The sequence below is a fragment of the Hesperophylax consimilis genome, chromosome 10, assembly GCF_061612785.1.
Source record: "Hesperophylax consimilis isolate HC1 chromosome 10, BYU_Hcon_1.0, whole genome shotgun sequence".
Lineage (NCBI taxonomy): Eukaryota > Metazoa > Arthropoda > Insecta > Trichoptera > Limnephilidae > Hesperophylax > Hesperophylax consimilis.
This window is the reverse complement of record NC_142845.1, coordinates 12,784,393-12,809,892: the sequence shown is the minus strand read 5'-3', so window position 1 is coordinate 12,809,892 and position 25,500 is coordinate 12,784,393. Positions and strand designations below refer to the sequence as shown.

The 25,500-nt window shown below is 34.8% G+C and overlaps 1 protein-coding gene across 3 annotated transcripts in view; it reads left to right on the top strand.

Annotated features, from left to right (window-relative positions):
* Positions 1-25,500, top strand: part of Hip1 (Huntingtin interacting protein 1) — a 91,207-nt gene that overhangs the window by 14,421 nt on the left and 51,286 nt on the right. Inside the window, exon 2 of one of the 3 annotated variants that reach the window (XM_089636594.1) lies at positions 269-628. The exons of the other annotated variants lie outside the window; for them this stretch is intronic. Within the exon in view, the coding sequence (XP_089492720.1) occupies positions 596-628 (33 nt within the window). The 5' untranslated portion in view covers positions 269-595. The remainder of the gene's footprint in view (positions 1-268; positions 629-25,500) is intronic. 3 annotated transcript variants of the gene reach the window in all.

Sequence of the window (25,500 nt, the reverse complement as noted above, 5' to 3'; positions counted from 1 at the left end):
CCCGTAATATCATGGGCTCACCGCTGATAGCTCCATTGTTACCTATTTTTTCTCACAAATGACGCATGTGACAGAGAATAGATAATAATTACAATGGAGTGATATGACTTGACCACATTATTATTTATTTATCATAATATGTTTCATTCATCATTATACATGCATGATTAATTAGTGGTGATTTTTCAGTTAATCAACTAAATTAACCTTAACAGATGTATGTACTGCAAATTATTTTCACTAACTTATTAATATTTTCTATTTTCAGGTTGTCCTGTGAGCATGTTATGGTTGTGAATTCAAACGAAATAAAAACATATCAAGTGTCTAAACTTCCAAAACATTAGATAATTACTAACAAAAATATTGCATGAACTCTGAAACAAGTAAATCAATTACTTTTTACTAACATTAATTGAAATAACTTTTGCATGGTAAATTTGTGTACTTTTGGGAAGGATATTAAAATTATTATTTGCACTGCGGTGGTTTTGGTTGGTTTGCTGGTGGATTTGATAAGAACGTAGTTACATTCAAAGGACAACGTAATCCTTTGGGATTCTGACTTCTGAAGGGGCTGCATGATTCCTTGGAGATGTCGCGACACGAGAAACTCTTCTTTCAGTTGGTAAGTCCTCGTATGATAATATTTAATCTTCATCCAACACATTGAGATCATCATGTCATCTTCACAAACATCACGAAATAATTGAAAAAAAAACATTGTTGTCGTCACAGAGAAGATTCTGAATTCAGTGGTTGTCGTTAATTTTTACCTTTAGTACCTACAATATATTGCCTATGCAAGCGGGAAACTGGTGATTAATGTCTTTTAAAATACGTCGCAGCATATAACCTGGCTCCAAAAGATTTTAAACTCATTAATTGCCGAAAGGAAAAAAAATGGATTATCGAAGGAAGCAAACACTTTGTGGCTTGACATTATTACACAAATGAAAGAATATCTTTGTTTTAAACCACTTTATTAAATTTATATACGTCGACCGGTTTCGGTTGAACTCAACCTTCATCAGGACAGTACAAATATAAACTGTTTATATTTGTACTGTCCTGATGAAGGTTGAGTTCAACCGAAACCGGTCGACGTATATAAATTTAATAAAGTGGTCTTAAACAAAGATATTATTTCATTTGTGTAAAAAAAAATGGGTTATCTACGACTATGTGACGTGGATTCACCAGTTTCCTGTGTATTCCGAGTTTCTGGACACCGTATACCGTGTATATATATTTATAATCGTCAACAAACCATAGGTTGAGGTTTTCCGCTTAAATTTAAATGTAAGTTATATTGCCATTAAATAGCGGATCAGCGCCATCTTCAACATTAGCATGGACATTTTATAAATATATACTTACACACACTATTTTTTATCTATTATAATTGCATGTATTATTTTTTTTAAATGACACAGCCAGAATGTACTGAACCAAGTCCCATAAACCAGTCTTCGAAATCCAAGGTATGTCCTACAGATCACACCTTTTGTCATATGTGAGAAACCATCAATTATTGAAATAATAATTAGTTTATCGTTCATAAAGTAAGTAGGTAGTTAGCACATTCATGTATGCTTGGATTTTCTCTAATGTGTACACTATTGAATAATTTATTTTAACAGCAATTTAATTGTACTTTCTCCGAAAATATCACAAAATGCCAATTGCATTATGTAATTTTGAGAATATTAACTGGTAAAGGGTGACATTTGATTTTAGAGCAGTGTAATTTAGTTGTGGTAATGAGGTTGGGTAATAATTGAATATATTTCTTTCTAAATTACTAACCTATAATAATTATTGTTTTGTATATTTTTACATTTGATTGTATTATATTTGTGTGTTTTCCACTCCTTTTTGTAGTTTTCGTTAATATTTATCCATAAGAGCTTTCAAAATACATTTATAGTGTGAATGTATTGTGGTATATACTACAGGTGTTATTTTGATATTCAATTGTAAAAGATCAATGGTTTCGTTGCTTGTATGGCACGTAGCGCCGTCTTGTTGAAAGTAAACGTTGTCCAGATCAATACCATCCAATTCCGGCCATAAAAAATCATTAATCATCCTCTCGATAGCGATCCATTCACCGCAACTGTTGCTCCAGCCTCATTTTCGAATAAGTAAAGTCCAATGACTCCACCGGACCATAAACCGCACCAAACAGTCACACGTCGAGGATTGAGAGACTTTTCAACAATAACTCTTGGGTTTTCCGAGCCCCAGATGCGACAATTTTGCTTGTTGACGAAGCCACCGAGGTGGAAATGGGCCTCATCACTCAAGATGATTTGCATTTGATTCACTCAAGTGAATTTTAATAATTTCAATGCGTGTATCGTTCCATTTCTAAATGACGTAGTTTCTACTTGTCAAATGTCAAAAAATGTTAGCTTCGAAAGTAACATCTACCGAAATAGCGGGCTATTCAAAATAACATTTCTTATTGGAAAACCCTATATTAAATTTGAAAACATCCGCAGTGGGTTACTTGTTACAATATTTTGCATCATAGTCTTCTTTTCTTTCATGTTGCAATCTTCATATCCATAAACGGTACAGTTTATTTTTAAAAAACTAAATTATGAACAGGATAATACGCGTATAATCATTCTAACCCTACATACAAAGCCGAAAATTTGTTTATGCCAAAGCAAAATGATGTAGCCAAAAACTGCCATTTGCATACTTAAAGATATACGGAGCTTTGAAAAATACATCGAAAAAATGTCTAAATTACTAGTTGAACTACTTTACACAGCGTTTTTCGAAATCAGATGTATCCAGTATTTTCCTCTTATTTTGGACGTGAATTAGTGTGCAAAATTTTATCAAGAAGTATCAAAATTTTGCTTTAAGGGGTGGGAAATGGGGATGAAGGTGGTTTTCAAAATCTCACGAAGGCAGTGACCTTCCTCTTGGTTTGGTGGTGAGTGTAAAAATTCATCACTCTCGGAAAAAAATTCAAAGCCCGCTTGTACGCCCGCCACACACTTTATATATTAAGTAGATTTTTTTGTTTAATTTTTATAGCGCCGCTTTTTGTTAAAAATCACCCCAGGGACGCTTTGCAATTATAACTCGTTTTGTATTTCCGGATTCACTTTTACGTTTAACAGTTATGGAGTGATTGAATATGAATGCACTTTAGGGAGTTTTAACCGAGGGATTATTTTTTTAACAGAGTTCTTTGTATTTTGAAAACTTGGGGTAGCTACTAGCTACTTCTATCTACAAGCTTTACAATGCACGGCCAAGAGTTATGTTATGGGGATACCCATCCCTTCATTCTTACCCTAGGGTGTTCGTGGGAATTTCTGCCATAATAATAATACCAGTGATACTTTTTACAAATTCCAAAATATAACGCCTTATATTATATATTCAAAGAATATCATGGCATTTTTGTCTTTATCTTGAAAACTCGACGTTTAACGAATTCCCGCTATTTCAGGGGTTCTCAACAGTTTTGTCGTCAGAATCTCCGAGAACCTCCGAGATTACGCATAAAGTGTCTGGCATCAATATTTTGACGGTAGTAATAAATGCTTCCAAAGAAGTAAATAATTTTAATATGGTTTTAAGTGTAAAGGCTTTTGTATGCCTTTTATTAATCTTATTATTATAAATTGAAAAACACCCCTTTAACAGGAAGAGATTATTATTTTTTTAAACATACAATATAATATAGTTAAAAATAATAACATCAGAAAAAGTATCTATTTTTTATATTATGAAGAAGGGTGTCTTTGTTGAGACTGCTCTGCGGTTTCACGTAAATATGTATATAATTTTTTTTTTTAAATATTTTAGTTTATCTTCATTAAGTACTTAGTTTTACGAGTAGTTCAACCTATCTGTGAACATTTATAATTGTTATTTTTTTCATCCTCTTCTTTACATTACGTTAAGACTTTGTATGTTCCTTAACCAAATAAAAAAAATTATTAAAAAATATTGACATTTTCCGCACAAACACGTGCACCCTGAAGACTGCTGAGATGAAACTGGGCGTTATCGTGGCGTAGCACAGCTAGCAATGTGTGACCACATTGCTGTATCAAGCCACGCAGCGTACCTATCTGTTATACTATACCTGTATCGTGCCAAATGTGGCCATAGACTCCTTGGGCAACTGTCTGTGGCCCGCTTAAGAGGGGGAGTGATAAAGTTCACTTTCCTTCACAGTTGGCATCGGATATATTGTTATAATTCGGTTAACTTCATCATGGAAAATGATGATTCATAAATGAGACAAACCCAAACAACAAAAGTTTCACTTTTTAGGAACTTAAACTGTAATCCAATCTAATGCATACTATCATCCGTATAGAAATCCCAGAGGGAAGTCGTACATGACGTCATCGTTCTTGTATCTTCTGTCTTTTTGGTTTTCATGAAAGACGTATAAGAAAGAAGAGGACGATCGTCGATGACGTGAGTAATAAACTATTACATCGTGTAATTTCAGTATTATACCATTGAAGTGAATTGAATGAATTTCCATTTTTTCGGCACCCTGTTGAGTTCGGCACCCCTGCTCCGTACAATCGTACGAATAAATAACAAGAATTATGTTTGCATCGCAAACCAGTGGTTACAAAATACTCCGATAAATATTGTGATATTATATTATTGTTATTTTATTTATACACACGCCATAATGTAATGCCTTAAGCACGTTAGCACTCTAGGCAACATCTACTCAAATTACCGTTAGGCACCAAGTAAGGTAAGGCAAAACTTACCCAAGTGAAAACAATGCATCACATGCATTCCAATGTAAATCCAAATGATTTCAATTATTGGAACCCGTTCTTACAATTTTACAAACTTTTCGATGTAGGCGGCAAAATGAGATTAAAAAATTCTTTACTTTAACTTTATCCTTTTATTTTATTTTTTAATAATAGGTACTGGTGTCGCGAAGCTGCGACTCCACTATATATTTTAGAGGTGGTGTGATATGCCACACGCCCAAAGGACCAGTCCCAAACTACTCCGAATGATAGGTATGGGACGATATATGCATCCGACAAACCCGATGGACAGTGCAATAATCAAAGGTATAAATCTGGGCTTCTGGAGCACAAGATAAGCCCAGATTGGAATGCAGGAAAGATGGACTCACCCGTTGATGACTATCACACGTCTCCAGGAGTATTAGTTGATTTCACTTCACAAATTATATGTATATTCGCCCTGTCTGATATTAATTATCACTCCGAACTCTGATAAGCAACTGACACCACTTGTCAGATTTTACATGTGTCGCAACAATATTTTTAATATGGTGACATTTTGGGATGGGTAAAAGGGTAGGTAGGACATTTGCAGGATTTGGTATTGACATTACACTTGTCCATTAAGCCTGTGGATGCATACCTAACAATCCCATATATATTGCGCGAACATTCTCCCGGCGTTGAAAGTACCTTCCGAAATTTTAAGTACTTTCAAATAAAGTAAAGAATTAAATGTAAAACGAAGTAAGATGAAATATAAATATTCTTATCAATACGCTATTAATATTACAAAGTTAAAACGAAAATTTATAAAATAATGAAATAAAGAAATAATAATTATTGTGTAGGCAAAGGACACAATTTTACGACTGGTCGTTTAAAGTTCCCGGAAGGGGTCCTTACGCGTGCGACACGAACCACTCCGTCTTTACCAGGGAACACCTCCTCAACAACGCCCACCGGCCAATAAAGTGGAGGCGCATCCTCTTGATTCACCAATACTATGGTACCTACTAGAATGTTATTCGCGGGACTATTCCATTTTTTTCTCATCTGCAGAGAGTGAAGATACTCTATATGCCACTTCTTCCAATAAGATTGAACGAGGTGGTCCAAAAGCTCTTTCCTTTTCAGTAGACTAATGCGTTCATTAGTCAAATCATAAGCAGGTAGATGCTGAATCGGGGTAGACATCAGAAAATGAGCCGGAGTAAGAGCTTCTGGATAATGAGAACTGCTTAATAAACATAATGGCCGTGAATTAAGTACAGCCTCTATTTGTGTCAGAACTGTGAGAAGCTCTTCATAACATAAAAGTTGAGTACCCACAACCCTATACAGATGCGATTTAATGCATTTAATATTTGACTCCCATAATCCTCCAAAGTGAGGAGCGCGGGGTGGAATCGTCTTCCATTCAATTCTCCGATTGTTAAATTCATTGCGAAGAACTTCTTTAGTTGAATTTGCCTCTAAAAAATTATATAAGTCATCCAGACAATTCTTTGCGCCTATGAAATTTGTCGCATTGTCACTGTACATACACGAAACCGGTCCGCGTCTGGATAGAAAACGCTTAAATGCGTTTAAAAAATTGTCCGTGCTTAGATCTGATACCACTTCCATATGTATAGCCTTCGTTGTTAAACAAATAAATAGACATATATATGCCTTTTGACTTTTTACCCCACGACGCCTAGAAAGGGTTATATTTATTGGTCCGGCAAAATCTACACCCGTATGTGTAAATGCCTTTGCTTCCTGAACTCTAGCTGTAGGTAAATCTGCCATTAGCGGTATAATATTAGAAGGTGCAGTTTTAAAACAGAAATTACAAGCATGTACTCTTTTGCGTATTAGATTTCTCCCCGATAAGATCCAATAACGCTGTCTAATTATTGACATAAGGAGATGTGCACCAGTATGACAATTCACACGATGGTGAAAGTCTATAATTATATCGACAATATGATCCTGTCTTGGCAAAAGTACTGGATGTTTGTTTTCAAAAGGTATATTCGCGTTTGTTAATCTACCACCTATACGTAACAAGCCATTATGATCTAGGAACGGGTTTAGTTTTCGGATTGAAGGTGAGCATAATTTATCCCTCTGTATTAATTGTATATCGGCACTAAAATACCTATTCTGTAAAGCTTTTAATACATTCATTTCAGCAATGTTTAATTCCGTGGAATTTATAACTGTTGAGCGTGATAACTTTCGCATAAATCGTAAAATATATACCACAATTCTCAGCAGTTTTGGCCATGAGGAAATTTTTAAAGCGAGATTATATATGGGAGAATTTTCCTCTATTGACGTTATCGTAAATGTATGCGATTTTTTCAATTCCAAAGTATTCTCCTCCTCTCGTGAGGGGGAAAATCTTTCGACAGGCCACTCGGATACTGGGTTCGCAGCCCAGGGCGGACCGTGCCACCAAAGAGAATGATCGACCAGCTGAGCAGGCAGTAGTCCTCGTGATAAACAATCACTAGGATTGGTAACGCCATCTATGTGATAAAAATGTTTCGCGGGTAAATTTTCCTGGATTTCACTAACTCGATTAGCTACAAAAGTTTGCCACCGGTGCGGGGACGAGTGAATCCAAGAAAGTGCTATTTTTGAATCTGAAAAAGCAAATATATCGTTTATCGAAACGCGATTTCTATAAGTATCTATAATAGATCTAACGAGTCTAGATAAAATAAGCGCAGCGCATAATTCCAATCGAGCGAGCGACACTGTTTTCAGAGGGGCCACCTTGGATTTAGAACATATCAAATTCATTGTAGTGTTGCCACCCTTATCCGTGACATGAAGATATATTACACAACCGTATGCTTTCATACTCGCATCTGCGAAGGCGATAATATTTATCGTGCAGTCCTCCTTTACTCCCAAATATCGAGGTAAATTTAAATTAGAAAGCATCGGTAATTCTTCCTTGAATTTGACATATCTATTAACAATACTTTGGGGTAGTTCCTCGTCCCATCCTACTTTCTCTAACCACAGCTCTTGTAAAAGTAATTTGGCATATAAAATTACCGGAGCAACCAAACCTAATACATCGAATAAACGAGCTATTGTGGAAAGAATTGATCTTTTACATATAGTTTTTTCCTCCGTCGGACATATCATAAATCGAAAACAATCAGATATCGGATCCCATTTCAATCCTAAAATGCTACATTTATCCGAAAAATCCATTGTCGCGCGGTGCGACTCTGGTAATTGGGCCAGTAAATGAGGAGAATTACTCGACCATTTGACTAATTCAAATCCTCCACACTTGAACATCGCCATTAAATCCGTAGCCAAAGTGATGCCTTCACTTATAGTATTTACAGAATATACAAAATCGTCCATATATAAATCATTAATTGCAACTTCCGCCGCTTTCGGATAACAATTTCTTTCATCGCTCGCTAGCTGCCGTATAGTTCGCATTGCTAGAAATGGTGAACAGTTCAAACCAAACGCGAGTGAATTAAATTGATAAACTCCAATTTGTTCATCTTTGTGAAATCTATAAAGAATTTTTTGATATTTTCGATGGCTTTCCGTTACCATTATACGTAGATACATTTGCTTAACATCTGCGGTTAATGCTACAGCGAATAAGCGAAATTTAATTAAAAGTGTAAATAAATTAGATTGCAAATTTGGACCTGTATACAAAATATCATTAAGTGACAACCCTGAACTGGTCTTTGTACTTGCGTCTAATACAACACGAGTTTTAGTTGTTGATTTATCTTTACGAATTACTGCGTGATGAGGAATGAAATATCCCTCATCAATATTAGATGAAGACGGAACTTCAACCCTCATATATCCCTTTTCCAGATATTCAGAAACTACTTCATTATAACTGCAATGCAATTCTGGCGAAGTATTAAATTTCCGTTCTAAATATTCATATCGACGCTGCGCGACACGGCGCGAATCACCTAAATTTTTAGGATCTATCTTAAACGGTAAAGATACAATATACCTTCCCGATTCATCCCGTTGGACTGACTCGAGGTACATTTTCTCACATTCTGCATCTTCAGCACTCATCAACGACTTAATAGGCATGTCTTCCATCGTCCAAAACTTGGATAACGCATTATATAAATCTACATTGGTTATGGGGCCGAACGTCCACGAAACCTCCGGCGTACACGTAGGTATTTCACCCATTACAATATACCCGAATACTGTCTGTATAGCCGGTGGTGCATTCGTATTATGTTTAGATAAAACCTTATTCCCCAGCAGAATATATGGAAATAACTGTGCACCTAATAAGATATCAACATCGGATGGAACGTTCCAGGATTCATCCGCTAAGTTTAAACCCACTAAATGCTCACATGACTTTGTGTCAACATGTTGTGTAGGAAGCTTATCAGTTATTTTATCGACAACTAATAGACTAATTTTATAAGTATCTTCTGAAACGCGGGATTTAATTTTTAACGCAACGTGTCCCAATATTGGTGTCTCTACTGAACCAACACTTTTAACTACTGAATTATTTAAAGGAATTATTTTAAGATTTAATTCATTACAAGTGTTTAAACTGATTAAATTTTGTTGCGAGGCGCAATCAATTAAACACCTCACGGTTACTTGATTATTTTTATTGTCATAAGCAAATAACTGCGCGGTTGACAGTAGTACATTCGTAGCTATATTACCCGCAGAAAAATTATTATAATGTTTATTATTACGCGCTATTAATGTAATGGCTTCGTTTTTCGATTGACTTTCAGTATTCACCGTGCTCTCAAAATGCAGAGCGGTGTGATGTCGTTTTTTACAAATTCTACAATCCGATTTAGATGGACATTTCACAGTTTTATGTTTATCGCTTAAGCAGTTTACACATAAATTATTTAATTTCACAAACTGAAAGCGAGCATTTGGTCTTAATTCGTTAAATTGTTCACATTTAAACAATTCAACATGATCAGAATGATTACATTTCCGACACCTGTTACGATTATTATTACTTGACTTCGGTTCGACCACAGCGAATGAATGCGTAACTTTGTTTTTATTATTAACAACCTTATTATCATTTTGCCCAGTTCGTTCTAGGATTTTAACATGCGACCGAATGTATTCTATTAAATCGGTATATGTAGGTATAGCTTTCTCCCGTATAGACATTTCGAAATTTTGCACCAACTGTATATCTAATTTTTTCAGTGCAACATGTAATATTATAAAATCGGTTAGGTCATCAATACCTAATTCCTTGAGTGCAGCTATGGAAGACGCAAACCGTTCGATAAAATTATTTAACTCATTTGGGTTACTAGGTGCCAATAATTTTAAATTCAAAATATTGTTCAGATAAAAGGTACCTAGCACGCGTTTGTCCTGATATTTCTTTTCGAGAGCTTCCCAAATTAAAAAATAATTTTGTTCGTTCGGAAGTATTCCCGCAAAAACTGATAACGCCTTTCCTTGGAGTTTCCCTATCAGATATTGCATCTTTTGCGACGTATTCAAATTTTGATTTGAGTGAATGTTTAATTTAAAAGCTTCATAAAATATCGACCAATTCTCTTGATTACCATCGAACGATGGCATCTCGATCGGTGGGAGTTTAATTAATGGTGAATTATTTAACTTCTGTCGATCACGTGATGAATCTTGCTTTGCTATAATGCTTTCGCGTATAGAAACTACAAAACAGTACTTATTTTCGAATTTACTCCATAAATCGAAATTCATATTGTAATTTGAATCCTTTTTCAACTGAAGTGTATGAAATTCATCACAAAATGTGTTAAATTGTGCATAATATGTAGCTATATTAACCGTTTGTTTAAGAAAATCCTCCGAACTTCTCGTCTCCCTGTCCGCAATACTTTTCGCTTTCTCGTATAATTCATTAACACGATTATGTATCAAATTAATCTTCGATTCTACTAACTTGATTTTAATATCCTGAGTACTATCGCTAGTCGCCATGATTAATTGTATGTAGGAATTTAAACACAACAATAATTACAAATGCAACCTAGTACATACAAATTAACAAAGTATAAAGAGGAAATAATATTTATTTATAACTTTAAATATGTTAATTTTAAATACCCCGTTGGTAATCCGGCTCGAAAGAACCAAAAATGGTGTCGCGAAGCTGCGACTCCACTATATATTTTAGAGGTGGTGTGATATGCCACACGCCCAAAGGACCAGTCCCAAACTACTCCGAATGATAGGTATGGGACGATATATGCATCCGACAAACCCGATGGACAGTGCAATAATCAAAGGTATAAATCTGGGCTTCTGGAGCACAAGATAAGCCCAGATTGGAATGCAGGAAAGATGGACTCACCCGTTGATGACTATCACACGTCTCCAGGAGTATTAGTTGATTTCACTTCACAAATTATATGTATATTCGCCCTGTCTGATATTAATTATCACTCCGAACTCTGATAAGCAACTGACACCACTTGTCAGATTTTACATGTGTCGCAACAATATTTTTAATATGGTGACATTTTGGGATGGGTAAAAGGGTAGGTAGGACATTTGCAGGATTTGGTATTGACATTACACTTGTCCATTAAGCCTGTGGATGCATACCTAACAATCCCATATATATTGCGCGAACAGGTACATATTGAGAAAATGCCATACTGATTTTTTTTTTCAAATAATATTTTTTTTTTCAATTTGAAATAGATAATCCCAAGAAGCCTGGTCTGTATGAAATTATAAGAAAACTAATGACACCAATTTATATAAACACATTTCAACTCCATCTAATGATCTTAGATTTTCTGCTATAATTTGTTTATTTTACTTTTCTTCTCATTTATTCATTGAACTACGTATACTACGTTTTTTTAAAATATAATTCCGCACAAGAGTTCCAACTACTCCCAACCGGCTGGGGCCAGTGAGACTATGGCATCCTCAATTGGGGTATGTTCAGAGGCTGAATGTAGTGGGGAGGAGAAGAAGATGGGGGAGGGGAAGGTTGAGAAGTACCTGGCTATTCAGATCTGGTCACCGAACACGGCCAAAGCTATTTCAAGCAACGTTTCAATTCTGAATGGTGATCTTACACCAAGGGCGATACTGAGAGTATCTTCCACTCTGGAAAGTGCAGCAAGTGCACTATATATTATTTTTAAATAAATTAATTGTGAACAAGTTTATCGAATAAAATTAACTTGTGCACGCCGGGATTTGAACCCGCGACCTTCGGACTGCTAGTCGAGAGCCTTACCCCTCGCCCACGCAGTCCTTATAGCTCTATGCTGATAATACATGCACCACATGTCTATCAATATAGATATGTTTTCCATTAACCATTTGAATTCAGTCCTGAAGACTATCAAATTCAGATATACTATTTTAATTACCTTCAGTGTTTTAATAACAATGAAATAAACCAATAATTGGTACGCCAAAAAACATTTACATTAACCGACTTCAACACGCTTTGGCTTCGATCTCTTAATTGAGAAATAATCATTGCTTTTATCTTAATTAATTCTAAATGAAACACGCTGTATGTAAGTTATGCGTCTGTGTGAGTAGGTACTGTGTTGAAGTCAACTAAGGTTGATAGACCTATACCAGTGCTCCGCAACCTTTTCTCACCTACGACACACCAAATTTCTTCCTAGAATTACGCGGCACACCAAAAGCTAAAATATATACATATAAAATTGATACACAAATTTTACAATAGTTTCTTTTTTATTTGAAAACTATACATACATACATATAACTATAACACATTTATTTTTACGCAATTTTAATATTTATTATAAAATAATAATAAATTAATGAGCGATTAATTGTTAAATTAACCTGCGCTTGTTTCAATGAACACAAAAGTTTTATATTCGGCTCGATTTTTGACAGCGCAACCCGAAATTCTTGGTCAAGACCTTTTAAGCATGACCGCTTATCATTTTTAATTAATACAAGCGTTGAAAAACTTTGCTCACATAAATATTGTCGTTGAAAATGGAAGTAGTGTTAAGAATGCTGTGATGGAAATGTGAGGATATTCTTTGTTGACGTAAATCCGGAAAACATCTAATTGATCTTCGGAGAAGTGAAGTTTTAATGTCATGTCATTATTTAAATCTGTAAATTCCACTCGAATTTGCAGAAGCATTGCTTCCGTAGAATTTATTGCATTGGTTGCAAAAAGATTTCGAATCCAATCGTATTGTTCCGTATTAATGGAATAAAAATATCGACCAAATTTCTGCTGAAGCATACTTAAATGTTGTTGAGCCAGATCCACAGTTAATTGTTTATTTTTAATTGTACTATGGTTGATCCTTTGGTACATTTCCAAACATCCGTTTTGCAACACTTTTTGCCGAAGTTCGTTATTAAGTTTATTCAAATGCTCGAATATATCAGCCATGTATGCAAGTTTGGCTATCCAGTAATTATCATCGAGGTACTGATATAGTTTGGGCATATTTTGATTTAATAGAAACTCACACACCTCATAACGAAGCTCATCGTGTTCAAAAGTTCCTCCGGTAAATTTTTGACCATCAATACTTCTCGATGTATGCAGCAGTGTGTAAATTGTAACGCTGGATTTTTTTGTTTTACATAAAAGACAAAACCCTTTTTACTACCCGTCACTGCCCCAGCGCCATCCGTGCAAACGGCAATGGAATTGCTCCATTTAATATTATATATTTTGAAGAAATCATCGGTTACTTGAAAAAATTCTTCACCGGTAGTTCGCTCTGGAACCTCCTTACAAAATAAATAATGTTCTTTAATAAAGTCCTCGTCAACGAAAAGTACAATAGCTATCAACTGTGCTTTATTTTTAATATCGGTTGTTTCGTTGATCTGAAGCGCAAATTTTTCAGCTAATAGCAGTTTTCTAACCAGTGTTTCTAATATATTGTGAATACGTCTTTTAACAGTATCTGCAGAGAATGAAAAATAGACAATATTATGAAAAATATTTTGTCATTGTGTATTAAATACATAATGAAATATTGTAAAATGTCAAATACATTGAATTTGACCGCGGCACACCTGTGTCCGGCTCACGGCACACCAGTGTGCCACGGCACACCGGTTGCGGAGCACTGCCTATACAACAGTCCTCACTTTGCACGGTCTGTTACTGCCACCGCCACACGCCGCGGGTTCGGCGGATGCTGAACATTGAACAATCCCTCACACACCACTTCCGTGAGGTGATAGTATTATGTTCAACTTTAAACTACTACAAAGCAAAATTATCATATTCAATCAAATTACTCCCACACTTAGCTTCATATCACTTGTTTACACTAATAATGATAATTCAAAATAAGCCAATTTTCCGGAACCTACAGGGTTTTCCAATAAGAGGTGTTATTTTGAATAGCCCGCTATTTCGGTAGATGTTACTTTTGAAGCTGTCATTTTTTGACCTTTGACAAGTAGAAACTACGCCATTAATAAAAATGGAACGATACACGCTAACAACAACGCATTGAAATTATTAAAATTCACTTGAGTGAATCAAATGCAAATCATCTTGAGTGATGAGGCCCATTTCCACCTCGGTGGCTTCGTCAACAAGCAAAATTGTCGCATCTGGGGCTCGGAAAACCCAAGAGTTATTGTTGAAAAGCCTCTCTATCCTCAACGTGTGACTGTTTGGTGCGGTTTATGGTCCGGCGGAGTCATTGGACCTTACTTTTTCGAAAATGAGGCTGGAGCAACAGTTACGGTGAATGGATTGCGCTTTCGAGAGATGATTAATGATTTTTTATGGCTGGAATTGGATGGTATTGATCTGGACAACGTTTACTTTCAACAAGACGGCGCTACGTGCCACACAAGCAACGAAACCATTGATCTTTTACGATTAAATATCAAAATAACACCTCTTATTGGAAAACCCTGTAGTTTGAATATTTTTTAGTTATTGTAATAATGTCGTGAAGCACACTGGCCCTTTACGTTTTCTCATGTCGACTTTCGCTGGTTCGACTATGTCGTTCTACTAGTAAATTGTTAGTTTTGACCAAACAATTTATTGTATGGATATTTTTTTATGTTTGATGTATGTCGTTATTGCAGCAAACTATATGCTTATGAAGGCAGCTAGAAAGGGACAAACGAAAAAAAAAACTATTCGTCATCTCTAAATAGTATAAAATATAATCGCTATCTGAGTCTGTCTGTTTGTGTGATTAGTTCTTCTAAACCACGCAACGGATTTTGATAAGGTTTTCACTATCATTTAGAGAATTTCTTCCGGAAGGTTTACACATATGTTACATGCATATTATATTTGTAGAAAATAGATAAAAGTCGATTTTTCATAATCAAGTCGATAAATTATATTTTCGGGCGCTACATTGCTAACGCTGGCTAAACCTTATGAGATACACCAAAATAATGTACCACGGAATTGTATATCTTAAAAAGGCCTACAGAAAAGTCCACGATAATATATGTCTCCTAAGGATAACCCCCAGCAACGCTGGGACACGTCTGTTAGTAAGTCTTAAGTCTTTGTCGTATTGTTTATTTAATTACAATAATTTTTTAATGGTTCAGTTGAAAAATATTTATATTATGAGAGGAATGTTATTCAATAGTCGAATCATTGGTTCATTGGTCATTTCATTACCAGTGGTAGGTTAGTTCTGCCTTTCCATAGACATCCAAATGGACAGACTAGCCCTTGGATAGGGGAACAAACCAAGTTGCGAGGAGCTGGGAGGGGGCGTGACCATCTCCTTTTCTGTGTTTTGCTAATAAATTAATCTGACAGTATACAGGCAACTCGCATTGTAATGTCACTATTCAGTCCGCTTATGGAAATAAAATGTGCTTACCAATTATTAGTCCTTTTTACAGTGGCGCGAAAATTGCTAGCTGCGTACAAGTGATAAAAATAAAAATTCGGTAAACAAAAGTTCGGGCTAGTTTCTTTTTCAATATTTGAATATTTTGTTACATTATTTAGCTAGGCAGTTTTGCAAATGTGTTATACTTTACCCATCTCGCTCATTTTTAGCGTTTCTGCGCTAGGCGGTTCGATTAAAAAAGAACATTTAGATCCTGCCCACAGTGGACTACTGTGCTGCAAACTGTTGCCTGACTAACAAATATTGCTTTTCTGCGAAGGGGCTGGTTATTTCATGTGCGCTCTTCGGCGTTCAACTTACAAATTATGACGTAGTCTATTCAAAGCATTCTCGAACCTTCCTGGAGCCAAAAATATGGTCGCGTGGTTTGCCACCAGCTCGTCGAAATGATAACCAGATTTTATGTTAGGGCAAGTCTATCAATTTGGATGTGTATGTCTATTGTGTTTTCTTTCAAATCGGTATAGATCAATCACACTTCCAGAGATTTTTTATGGTAAGATCTGACGCAGCGTAGCATCACATCTAATGTTTAAGTAGTTAGCGCTATTTCCATCCAAGTGCCTTTTTCCTTTGGATAACGAGTTTTTCATGTGAAAAATGAAATAAACTTAGGTTCACCTTAGGTTTCCTATCGTTTCGCTTGAGTAGAATACAAATAAAATAATAAATTGCTCAATAAAAAATAATAATTTAAACTACTAAAATAAATATTTTTCAATAGAAATGTATGAACGAGTAAAGGAAACAACTTTTGAAAAATACAGTATTATAGCTAAGATTATCTGTGACAGTGTCACTTGATTAACTTTTTTGCTTTCTTATAAAATTATTTACAAAATAAATAAAAACCAGTTTTGTGCAAGAAATTGCACGTTTCTAGACTCCGTTTGTCAAGCGATTTTAATGCCTATTAACTACAATATAAGGTATACCAAGAATATACACATTTTGGCTTGTAGCTTCCTCTTAAAGTAAACATGTTCAGAATAGCTGACGTGTAATGGCTTAATGGCTTTGAGACGTTGTGCATCGGCGCTATAATTTTGTATTTATCTGTTCCCAAACATCTGCCCAATTTTTTTCCATCCTCTCCGTGTGGGACTGTTCCCGCCATGTCGGGTGACGTATCTAGAGGTTGTAAAGCGTATGAATTATAGTGAATGGATTCCATGCATCTAACGAAGTTTACTTCTTAGTTCATTTATCTCTTCTCGGGAGATATTTACTTTTCCAAAATTAGATCGCTCTGCGACCTCTAAGCTGAATTCTTCAAAGAAAGACTAGTGGCTATCGTCTACCTTCCTTAAATGCATAAACAAAGAAATATTACTAAGCTGTGTCCCCGAATAACAATAATAATTGGATAATTTGTACAGCGCCGTTTTTGTGAAAAATCATCCCAAGGGCGCTGTGCGAATATGACTTCCTAGGCTCTTTTTAATTATTTACAAATAGAAACCTGGCAAGTCACTCAAGCTCGGAAAAGATTTTTGCAAGCAGAAAATACCACATGTGATTTTGCAGTTGATTAGAAGCTAGTGAAAAAAATATAGAGTTTATGTTTATTTTAAATATTAATATTTTTACCGTTATATTTTAGTATTTGAGATTTTTTAACGATCTTGTAAAGCTTAACAATTAGGCTTAGGTTTGAATAGGAAATTATCAATAGTTTTTTAATGACCTTGTAAAGCTTAACAATTAGGCTTAGGTTTGAATAGGAAATTATCAATAGTTTTTTTAATGACCTTGTAAAGCTTAACAATTAGGCTTAGGTTTGAATAGGAAATTATCAATAGTTTTTTAATGACCTTGTAAAGCTTAACAATTAGGCTTAGGTTTGAATAGGAAATTATCAATAGTTTTTTTTAATGACCTTGTAAAGCAATTCTGCTTAGGGTTGAATAGGAATTTGTCAATAGTTATTTACATTTTTTAATGACCTTGTAAAGGTTAATAAACTAAACTTTCATGCACACAAAACAGCGCGTCTTATAAAGGGCAAAAACTTTATAATAACCTACCAAATGTCGCAAAAGAAGCCCCAAGCCTCAGCACTTTTCGTAGGACATGTGCTTTATATGTAAAAAATAATTTTTGATTGTTGAACATACTCACCAATATTATTTTAGTCGCCTAGATATCTTATATAATGTAATTTTGTGTATTTATCTTTTTCTCTTAAAATGTAATTGTTATTTTGTTTTTACATTGTATTTTTTATATTTTCCTACTAGATGTATAAAAAAATTTGCGTACATCTAAATAAAGATTCAAAACAAAAACAAACAATTCTGCTTAGGTTTGAATAGGAAATTATCAATAGTTATTAACATTTTTTAATGACCTTGTAAAGCTTTACAATTATGCTTAGGTTTGAATAGGAAATTATCAATAGTTATTTACATTTTTTAATGACCTTGTAAAGCTTAACAATTATGCTTAGGTTTGAATAGGAAATTATCAATAGTTATTTACATTTTTTAATGACCTTGTAAAGCCTAACAATTCTGCTTAGGTTTGAATTTCTGATGATGTGAACTTGGTTCACGAAACAAGTTGAGATTTTGTATCGAAATAAAGTGATGTAAACTAAGTTATTTGTGTTTTTAATAAAAAATAAATAATGCCATCACAAAGTGAAAAGCAGTTAGAAGAAGTTTTCTTCGAAAAATTAGTTATTTACATTTTTTACACATTTAGTTATTTACAATATCGCGAACTGGGAAGGTGAAAGGTTTCTGACTTTATGTATATGATTGCCGGAAAAGATGAGTTTTAAGTTTAGTTCTAAATTTGGTCGAGTCTGTGATCATTCTTAAATCGTGTCGGAGTTTATTCCGGGCTTTAGGTCCTCGCACTCCGAAAGCATGCTTACCGAATTAAGTATCCGGTTTGCGCTTTTGTTCATTTAACCTTCAGATAGCTGATGACTCTGCTGACTTGACTAATGGTTGACTGCAGTGAATAAATTATTGGCTTTTTAAGGAATAAATAGTTCCGATATGGGGATAATATAGTAAGTTGAAGCCGTTCCTGTAATCCATACTTAAATACATCCATCTGAGCTTAAACTGGATAGGGACTGTGTAGGGAAAGCATGCGATGAGAATATCTCTAAATGAGAAACTTTTTTTTATTGTTCTCTGGCCATTTTTATTTATCCTTCATTAAATTTAATTTGTGAAGGGGTCTTCCGGCCATCATTTGAGTTACTACTTGGCTTCTGTCTTTGATCTAATGATGAAAAAATGAATCCCCATTTCAGACCATTGAACTTTGTGTAAAGTGTAGGTACCAACTCACAAATTCAACATTTTCACCACCATCACTGGGTGGGATTTGGCTTCCTTCACAATTTTTCTCACTTTGTTTCTGGTTTTTAGCCATTCTATATAGTCCTTATGTCTTCTCAACACGCTCCAATCTTCTTCCATCCAGTCAGTCCATCTTTTCCTCGGTCTACCTCTGAGTTGCTTACACTTCAAGTAATCCACAAATCCACTGAGGCACCATTTTTGTCATGATTTTCATTGTCCTTTCATCTGGCATTCTTTTCACTTGTTATTATATACCAACAAAGTTTAGACGGGGCGTGTGGATGTTAAAAATGACACCGAAAACAACATTATTGGTTCCGAAAATTGGGTTACGAAAACATTTATGAAAAAGAAAATGCATTATTTCGCATCCAATAAATCGAAATATGCATTGCTTTTTACCCTTTGTTGGTCCACAAGGACCAAATTTGTCTCCAAAGATAATATGCTTTCGAAGCGAGGCGATTGAATCATATGAGGAGTTTGCTTGCTTACGAAATTTCCCGTTCGTAAGTCGAATTATTCGACCGAATTTGTAAAACACGCCATATCTAGAGTTGACATATCGATGTGTCCAGCCCATCGCAGCCATTGAGACGCGCTTTGGAACTTATAAATGAATCTTACGATTCTACATTTTGCTTAACTGAACACCACGATAGTTAGTTAGATAACTTGATTCTATATAAACTTTGAACCCCTTTTGTCGGAGTTCATTCCGTTTTGCAATTCACACCTCAACCTTAGTTAGTTAGTTATCTCAACCTTATGATTCACCATTAGGGGGCCGACAGACGTAGCTATAAAAGATCAAAAGTTATTTGGCTTGGCGTATTTCGGCATATCGCTCGCCATACATTTCAATTGGAAATGTACGGCGAGCGATATGCCGAAATACGCCAAGCCAAATATCTTTTGATCTTTTATAGCTACGTCTGTCGGCACCATTAACCTACTCGAGTGTCAGGCAGATCGGGTAACGTTCTCCAGGCGAATAATGTTCAGTGATGCAAATTTTGAGTCGACAGAATGCAAAGTTGTTTTTTGCTGGATCGGATAACCGAGCACACTACCGAAACAAGAACCATTATTAATTCTGCTCGATGAATGGCAAAAACAAAATGCTACTTGTGAAAGAAGCTGTTAGATGTTATATTGGTCATTGTTTCATTAAATAATTAATTTATTTCTGAATTGAATGAGATCATCTGCTTTCGTATTCGAAGTGTTGTTTTGAATGCAATTAGCCCGTTTCAATTGAGGCTACTTTTGTATTATAATAAACATGGGGAAAATGCTCGCGATTTCACAATACACGGGTTTTGTTGTTGTTTCTTTGCAAATTTCTCTAGAGAAATTATAGAGAAGCCTATATTTCTGGTTGCCGGACTACTCTCTTTTCATCTACATTATATTAATTTAGATAGATTATTTTTAAAAGGTAAAAGCCGTTGTCAATCTCATTTCAGAGCCAGCCCGTTGTAAATGCATTATATTCAATAATAATTTTATTTTTGCATAGTTGTGAATCTCTAAATATAGGGTTTTCCAACAAGAGGTGTTATTTTGAATATTAATTAAGCAATTAATGATTTTTTATGGCCGGAATTTGATGGTATTGATCTGGACAACGTTTACTTTCAATAAGACGGCGCTACGTGCCACACAAGTAACGAAACCATTGATCTTTTACGGGAAAAGTTTCCGGACCGTGTTATCTCTCGAAGAAGTGATCACAATTGGCCACCGAGATCTTGTGATTTAACACCTTGTGACTTCTTCCTTTGGGGCCACGTGAAAGAAAAGGTCTACGCCAACAGCCCAGCGTCTATTCAAGACCTCAAAGATGGAATTCGTGAGGCTATCGAGGACATAAGGCAGCCACTTTGCGATTTGGTTATGGAAAATTTCATGAAAAGGATATGGTCCTGTAGGCGTGGTCATGGTGGTCATTTGACTGATGTTATTTTTCACTATTAACGGCATACCTTCCTATTTATAATGAAATAAACATTTTTTCATTATATTAAAAAATGGCATTTTTCTTTGAATATCAAAATAACACCTCTTATTGGAAAACCCTGTAGTATAAAACAAAGTCACTATCCGCGTCTGTCTGTCTGTATGTGCGCTTAGTTCTTATAGTTCCATAAGGTTTATATCTATAAAACATGCATATTATATTTATAGAAAGTAGAGAAAAGTCTCCGACCAACGCTGGGTACAATTCAGTTAGTATTACATAATTGGAATCTAAACCTTTTATTAGACCGTGACCTCAGAAATTAAAATTTAATAAAATCTGTGCGTCCCTCGTAACTCTGGGCCAATGGTCTAAAATTTGTTTGCATTTAAGTGCTATTTTCAAAATTGAAACTGATAAACCTACCTATAATATAATATAAGTATATATTTTTAACATAAATTATGTTAACACCATTTTTATAATTGGAACTGATTTGTCAAGAATTCGGACTATATGCGCTAGTAAATACTATTATTGAATTATTTTATCACAAAACATAAATCTTTTTTGTAATGCGCCCTTGAGAAAAAGCATTAACATTGCCGTAATATTGCACGTTATTTTTCCCTCGCAAACCAGAAGACAGCTGTCTGCTGAGATAATTCGCAAGGTTTTCGGCCAGTACCTAACCAGCAACCAGTAGAAGCTTTATACCCTACTTTATAATTATTACGTATCTCGTTCCTGTGTTGTTGATAAGCCCCTTCCCGTTCGTGGTCGGTAGTCGCTGGCGTACTAGGTACTAGCCAGCAGGCAGTGGCGTCCATTGCTCGTCGACAAAGGGAGAGTTGTGGCTATTCAGCGACCGGTCGATAGTGGACCAATAAACTTTGTTTATTTAGTTCAATTCATTTTTATAGATAAAAATATAGTCTTTTCCGAGGTCATAAACTTGAAAAAAATGACCAACAAATTATGAAATAGATTTTTTTTCTGAAACACCGTACAATACTCTCGACTGTCCGATGTCAGGGGGACTATATATTTTTATACCAATTAGGGAGATTTTATAACGCTTTAGGAAATGTGTAAGGTAACGAGAAAGGTTTTTAATTTTTGTCTTTTGTTCTTTTAAGCATTATCCCGTTAAACTACGATTAAGCAGTTTGTCAACACGATGTAAATGTTCAGTTACAATGTAAATATGTATACCTACATAATGTTATTACTAATTATAAATATATATAATATTGTTACTACTTATAAGATATGCAGATTATTACTATTGACACACATAATCTAAAATAACACCGAGGACGGGTTGTTTCGGAGAATTTTAACAATTCTTCAAATTTAATTTTCAAGTTCTGTTATTATTTCAGTTCTGTCATGCAACTAGCATATAATGATATAATAACAGAACTTGAATAGGGCTTTCACAGAACCTGAAAATGAACGTTGAAATTTGTCGAATTTTTCAAATTCTCCGAAACAAGCCTCTACATGCTAATAAATAACAACTATTGATTGATTAGTGGAGACTAGTATAAATTATTTCTACTTATGTGCCATGTTTTCTGAATCTGAATCTATTTGGGAATTTACAATTTTTTACGTTACTTGGCGACATGTTGAACTTTTTGGGCACGTTATATTCTAGGGTTCGCTGCCCGTATTTGTTGCTATATTTCGGAACATGCATGCAAGTGGGAAAGTATCAGGCTATTCTAGGTAATTCAGTAAATAATAAATTCAAAAGTAATTTTTAGATTTTGAGAGTAGGCACTAGAGCATCTTCCACTCAAGCGAAGTGTAAATTATTCGTGAAATAACCCATAAAAATTGAATGCAAAAATATTCGCCTTCGCAGCGCCGGAAAACCCCAGTTAGTGAGCTTATCGCTCTGTCAGTTTGCCAAAGAATAGTATACATTAAAAAAGGCAAACATTCCCGGGTTACGAATAAGTTGACAATATTTGTAAATCTCCTCTTCCACCACAGTAAGCAGAAAATACTGCTTGTGTCGTGATGGAGGAAGAAGCCAGCCGGGGAATTGAACTCACGACGTCTGCTACTGACCCATAGCCACTGACCGGTCACATCTCATATGTGTAGTTAGTATGATGCTTCTCTTCAATTATTTATCGAAATAATTTATGTTCATTTTTTATGTTTTTGGGACAAGCAAACCTTTCGATTCTTTATCCCTGCTTCTTTCGCAAAAACTGTTATATAATTGATCCAAATATTATTATGAAAATTATGTATATCATGCACGCCTCTGCATACTTGGACTAGGGGCATCGCTTTGTAAAGGGGCCCTCGTTGCTGACAAATGAATAAAAGGATATCATTTTTACATTTTTTATATGGGAGAATTATTTTACTTTTACACATACATCTTCGGTAGTGCTTATCCCCTTTCTTGGGACGAGGAATGTATTTTAATTTCGCATTCAACAAATTCTCGATTTCATTGCTCGCGCGTTGGTAGTATGGATGTCGATTGAACAGCTGTTCGCCAACAATGCAATAGTTACGAATAATATTACTATCGTCGATACAGCTGTGAATTAAGCGGACTTATAATGTCGATTCGCTTTGACTGAGTATCTTTGATGCTAAATGGAATACAGTTTTTTTAATGTTATCTGACTGTTGTTTTTTTCGATTTTCTTTTCGGTGAACGAATATTGACGCTTTATCATGCGATATTTTTTAAATCCCGTAGATTCGAAGTCGTCACTAATTATTGGAATTCAACGCCATTTTGATTTTTTTTGCATTTTAACGATCAATGTTGAAGTTGGTTTTTTTTTGTCAACTATTGATAACAAAACTATTGTACAACAGTCATCAAAATACTACCAAAACTTGACTATGGGCATGACTATTTGTCGATAGTTTCCAATTTCAGGAAGACGTCTAATTGTGACGGGGGTTACTACAAACAAATTAAAATGAAGTACATGGAGAAATATGAATATTGCAGATTTACTAAAACTATCTTCAATTTATTGGTAATCCGGATAAAAACGGGAGTGCAGGCCGTTTCCTGATAAACTATTAATAATTTCTTAATAATATCGGTACACGTGTTCGTGTATCTACGTTTGTCTTAACAATATATATTTAGTGAAGAAATGCGAAAATGTTAGCATTTTTATGCACAAGTGTTCCGAAATAGTAACAAAACATCGGTATTTTGACGGATTACAAATAATTTGAAGAGATTCCTAATAAATTAGCAATATTTAGTTGTCAGTAAGTTTTGTACGTGTACGTCTTTAAAGAATTTTTGGTCACCAAATTACTTACAATAATATTTTCATACCAAATTGAATAATAAAACCCCGAAACCCAATTTTTCAAATACGTAACTACAAAGCTAGATAGTAGTGAAAGCAAATCATTATTAAATTATTATAAGCAATATTATAATTTAAAATATCTCCCGAGTAAAAATAAATGCCGCCGACGGGAATTGAACCTGCACCTTCTGATTGTCCGGTCAGACGCTCTGGACCACTGAGCCACGTCGGCTTATTTCCAGTCCTTATTTAGCGTTTTGCTATGCCGAAAAACCTTGTCTCAGAACATTATTGTTTGTTACCACTGAGTAAGTAACTGTTGCGAACAAAGGTATTGAAATTTATTATTTTATTAAACTTTTATACGGTATTTTATGTAGTTCGTGCAAGCGCCTAATGGATAAAGTTTGGACATTTAATATGCCCCACTTACTAAATATGTTTTCCCATTTCCATATTTTCTAAGGTTTCATTTTAACGCCAAGTGGATTTGAGGGTTTTCTTTTAAGAACCATTATTTGTCACCTTGATTAAATATTTTCCACTTAAATGTGTGTTACCAACCAATAACCAAATAACAATGAACAATATTGCTTTTAGATTATGTTTTTTATTACATAAATTCATTATTTAATTCTTTATGTTTTTTAAATGTATTTTCTACATACGTTTGATAAACATTCCAAGGTTAGTTACCTGATAATATATTTTTATTTCCTCCTACTACTATACCATCATTATAAGCGTTAAATGTTTCTAGTGCAATGATGGAGGACTTTAGCTTGCAAAGGGTTGAACCGGACGCGTTTGACCATTCAGCTACTAACACAGTGAATTGATGATATTGCGACGTTTTCTATGTAGGAACGAAAGTTGAAGTTGATTTAACATCGGATTTCTATTTATATCGGGCATTCTATGGCGTAGAAAGTCACAAGTCAAAGTAGTTTTCACTGATTTATTTAATAGATTATATTAAATAGATCATAGAATATCATTTATATAATTAATATTTTGCCAACAAGTTGTAAAGTTTACAAATTTTTTTTAATAATAATTTAATGTTAAATTTAGCAGATATATTATTTTTAGATAGATAAGAAGGTAGGTTATCAAAGGCAAGCTACGTGGGCAGGTAGGTACTTAGTGTATATTTCACTAGTTCTTACCTCCATGGAAAAAGATAGGTGCCTATTTGATTATGGATCGCTGCCGTAAATCGAAAAAAAACGTATTCATCTT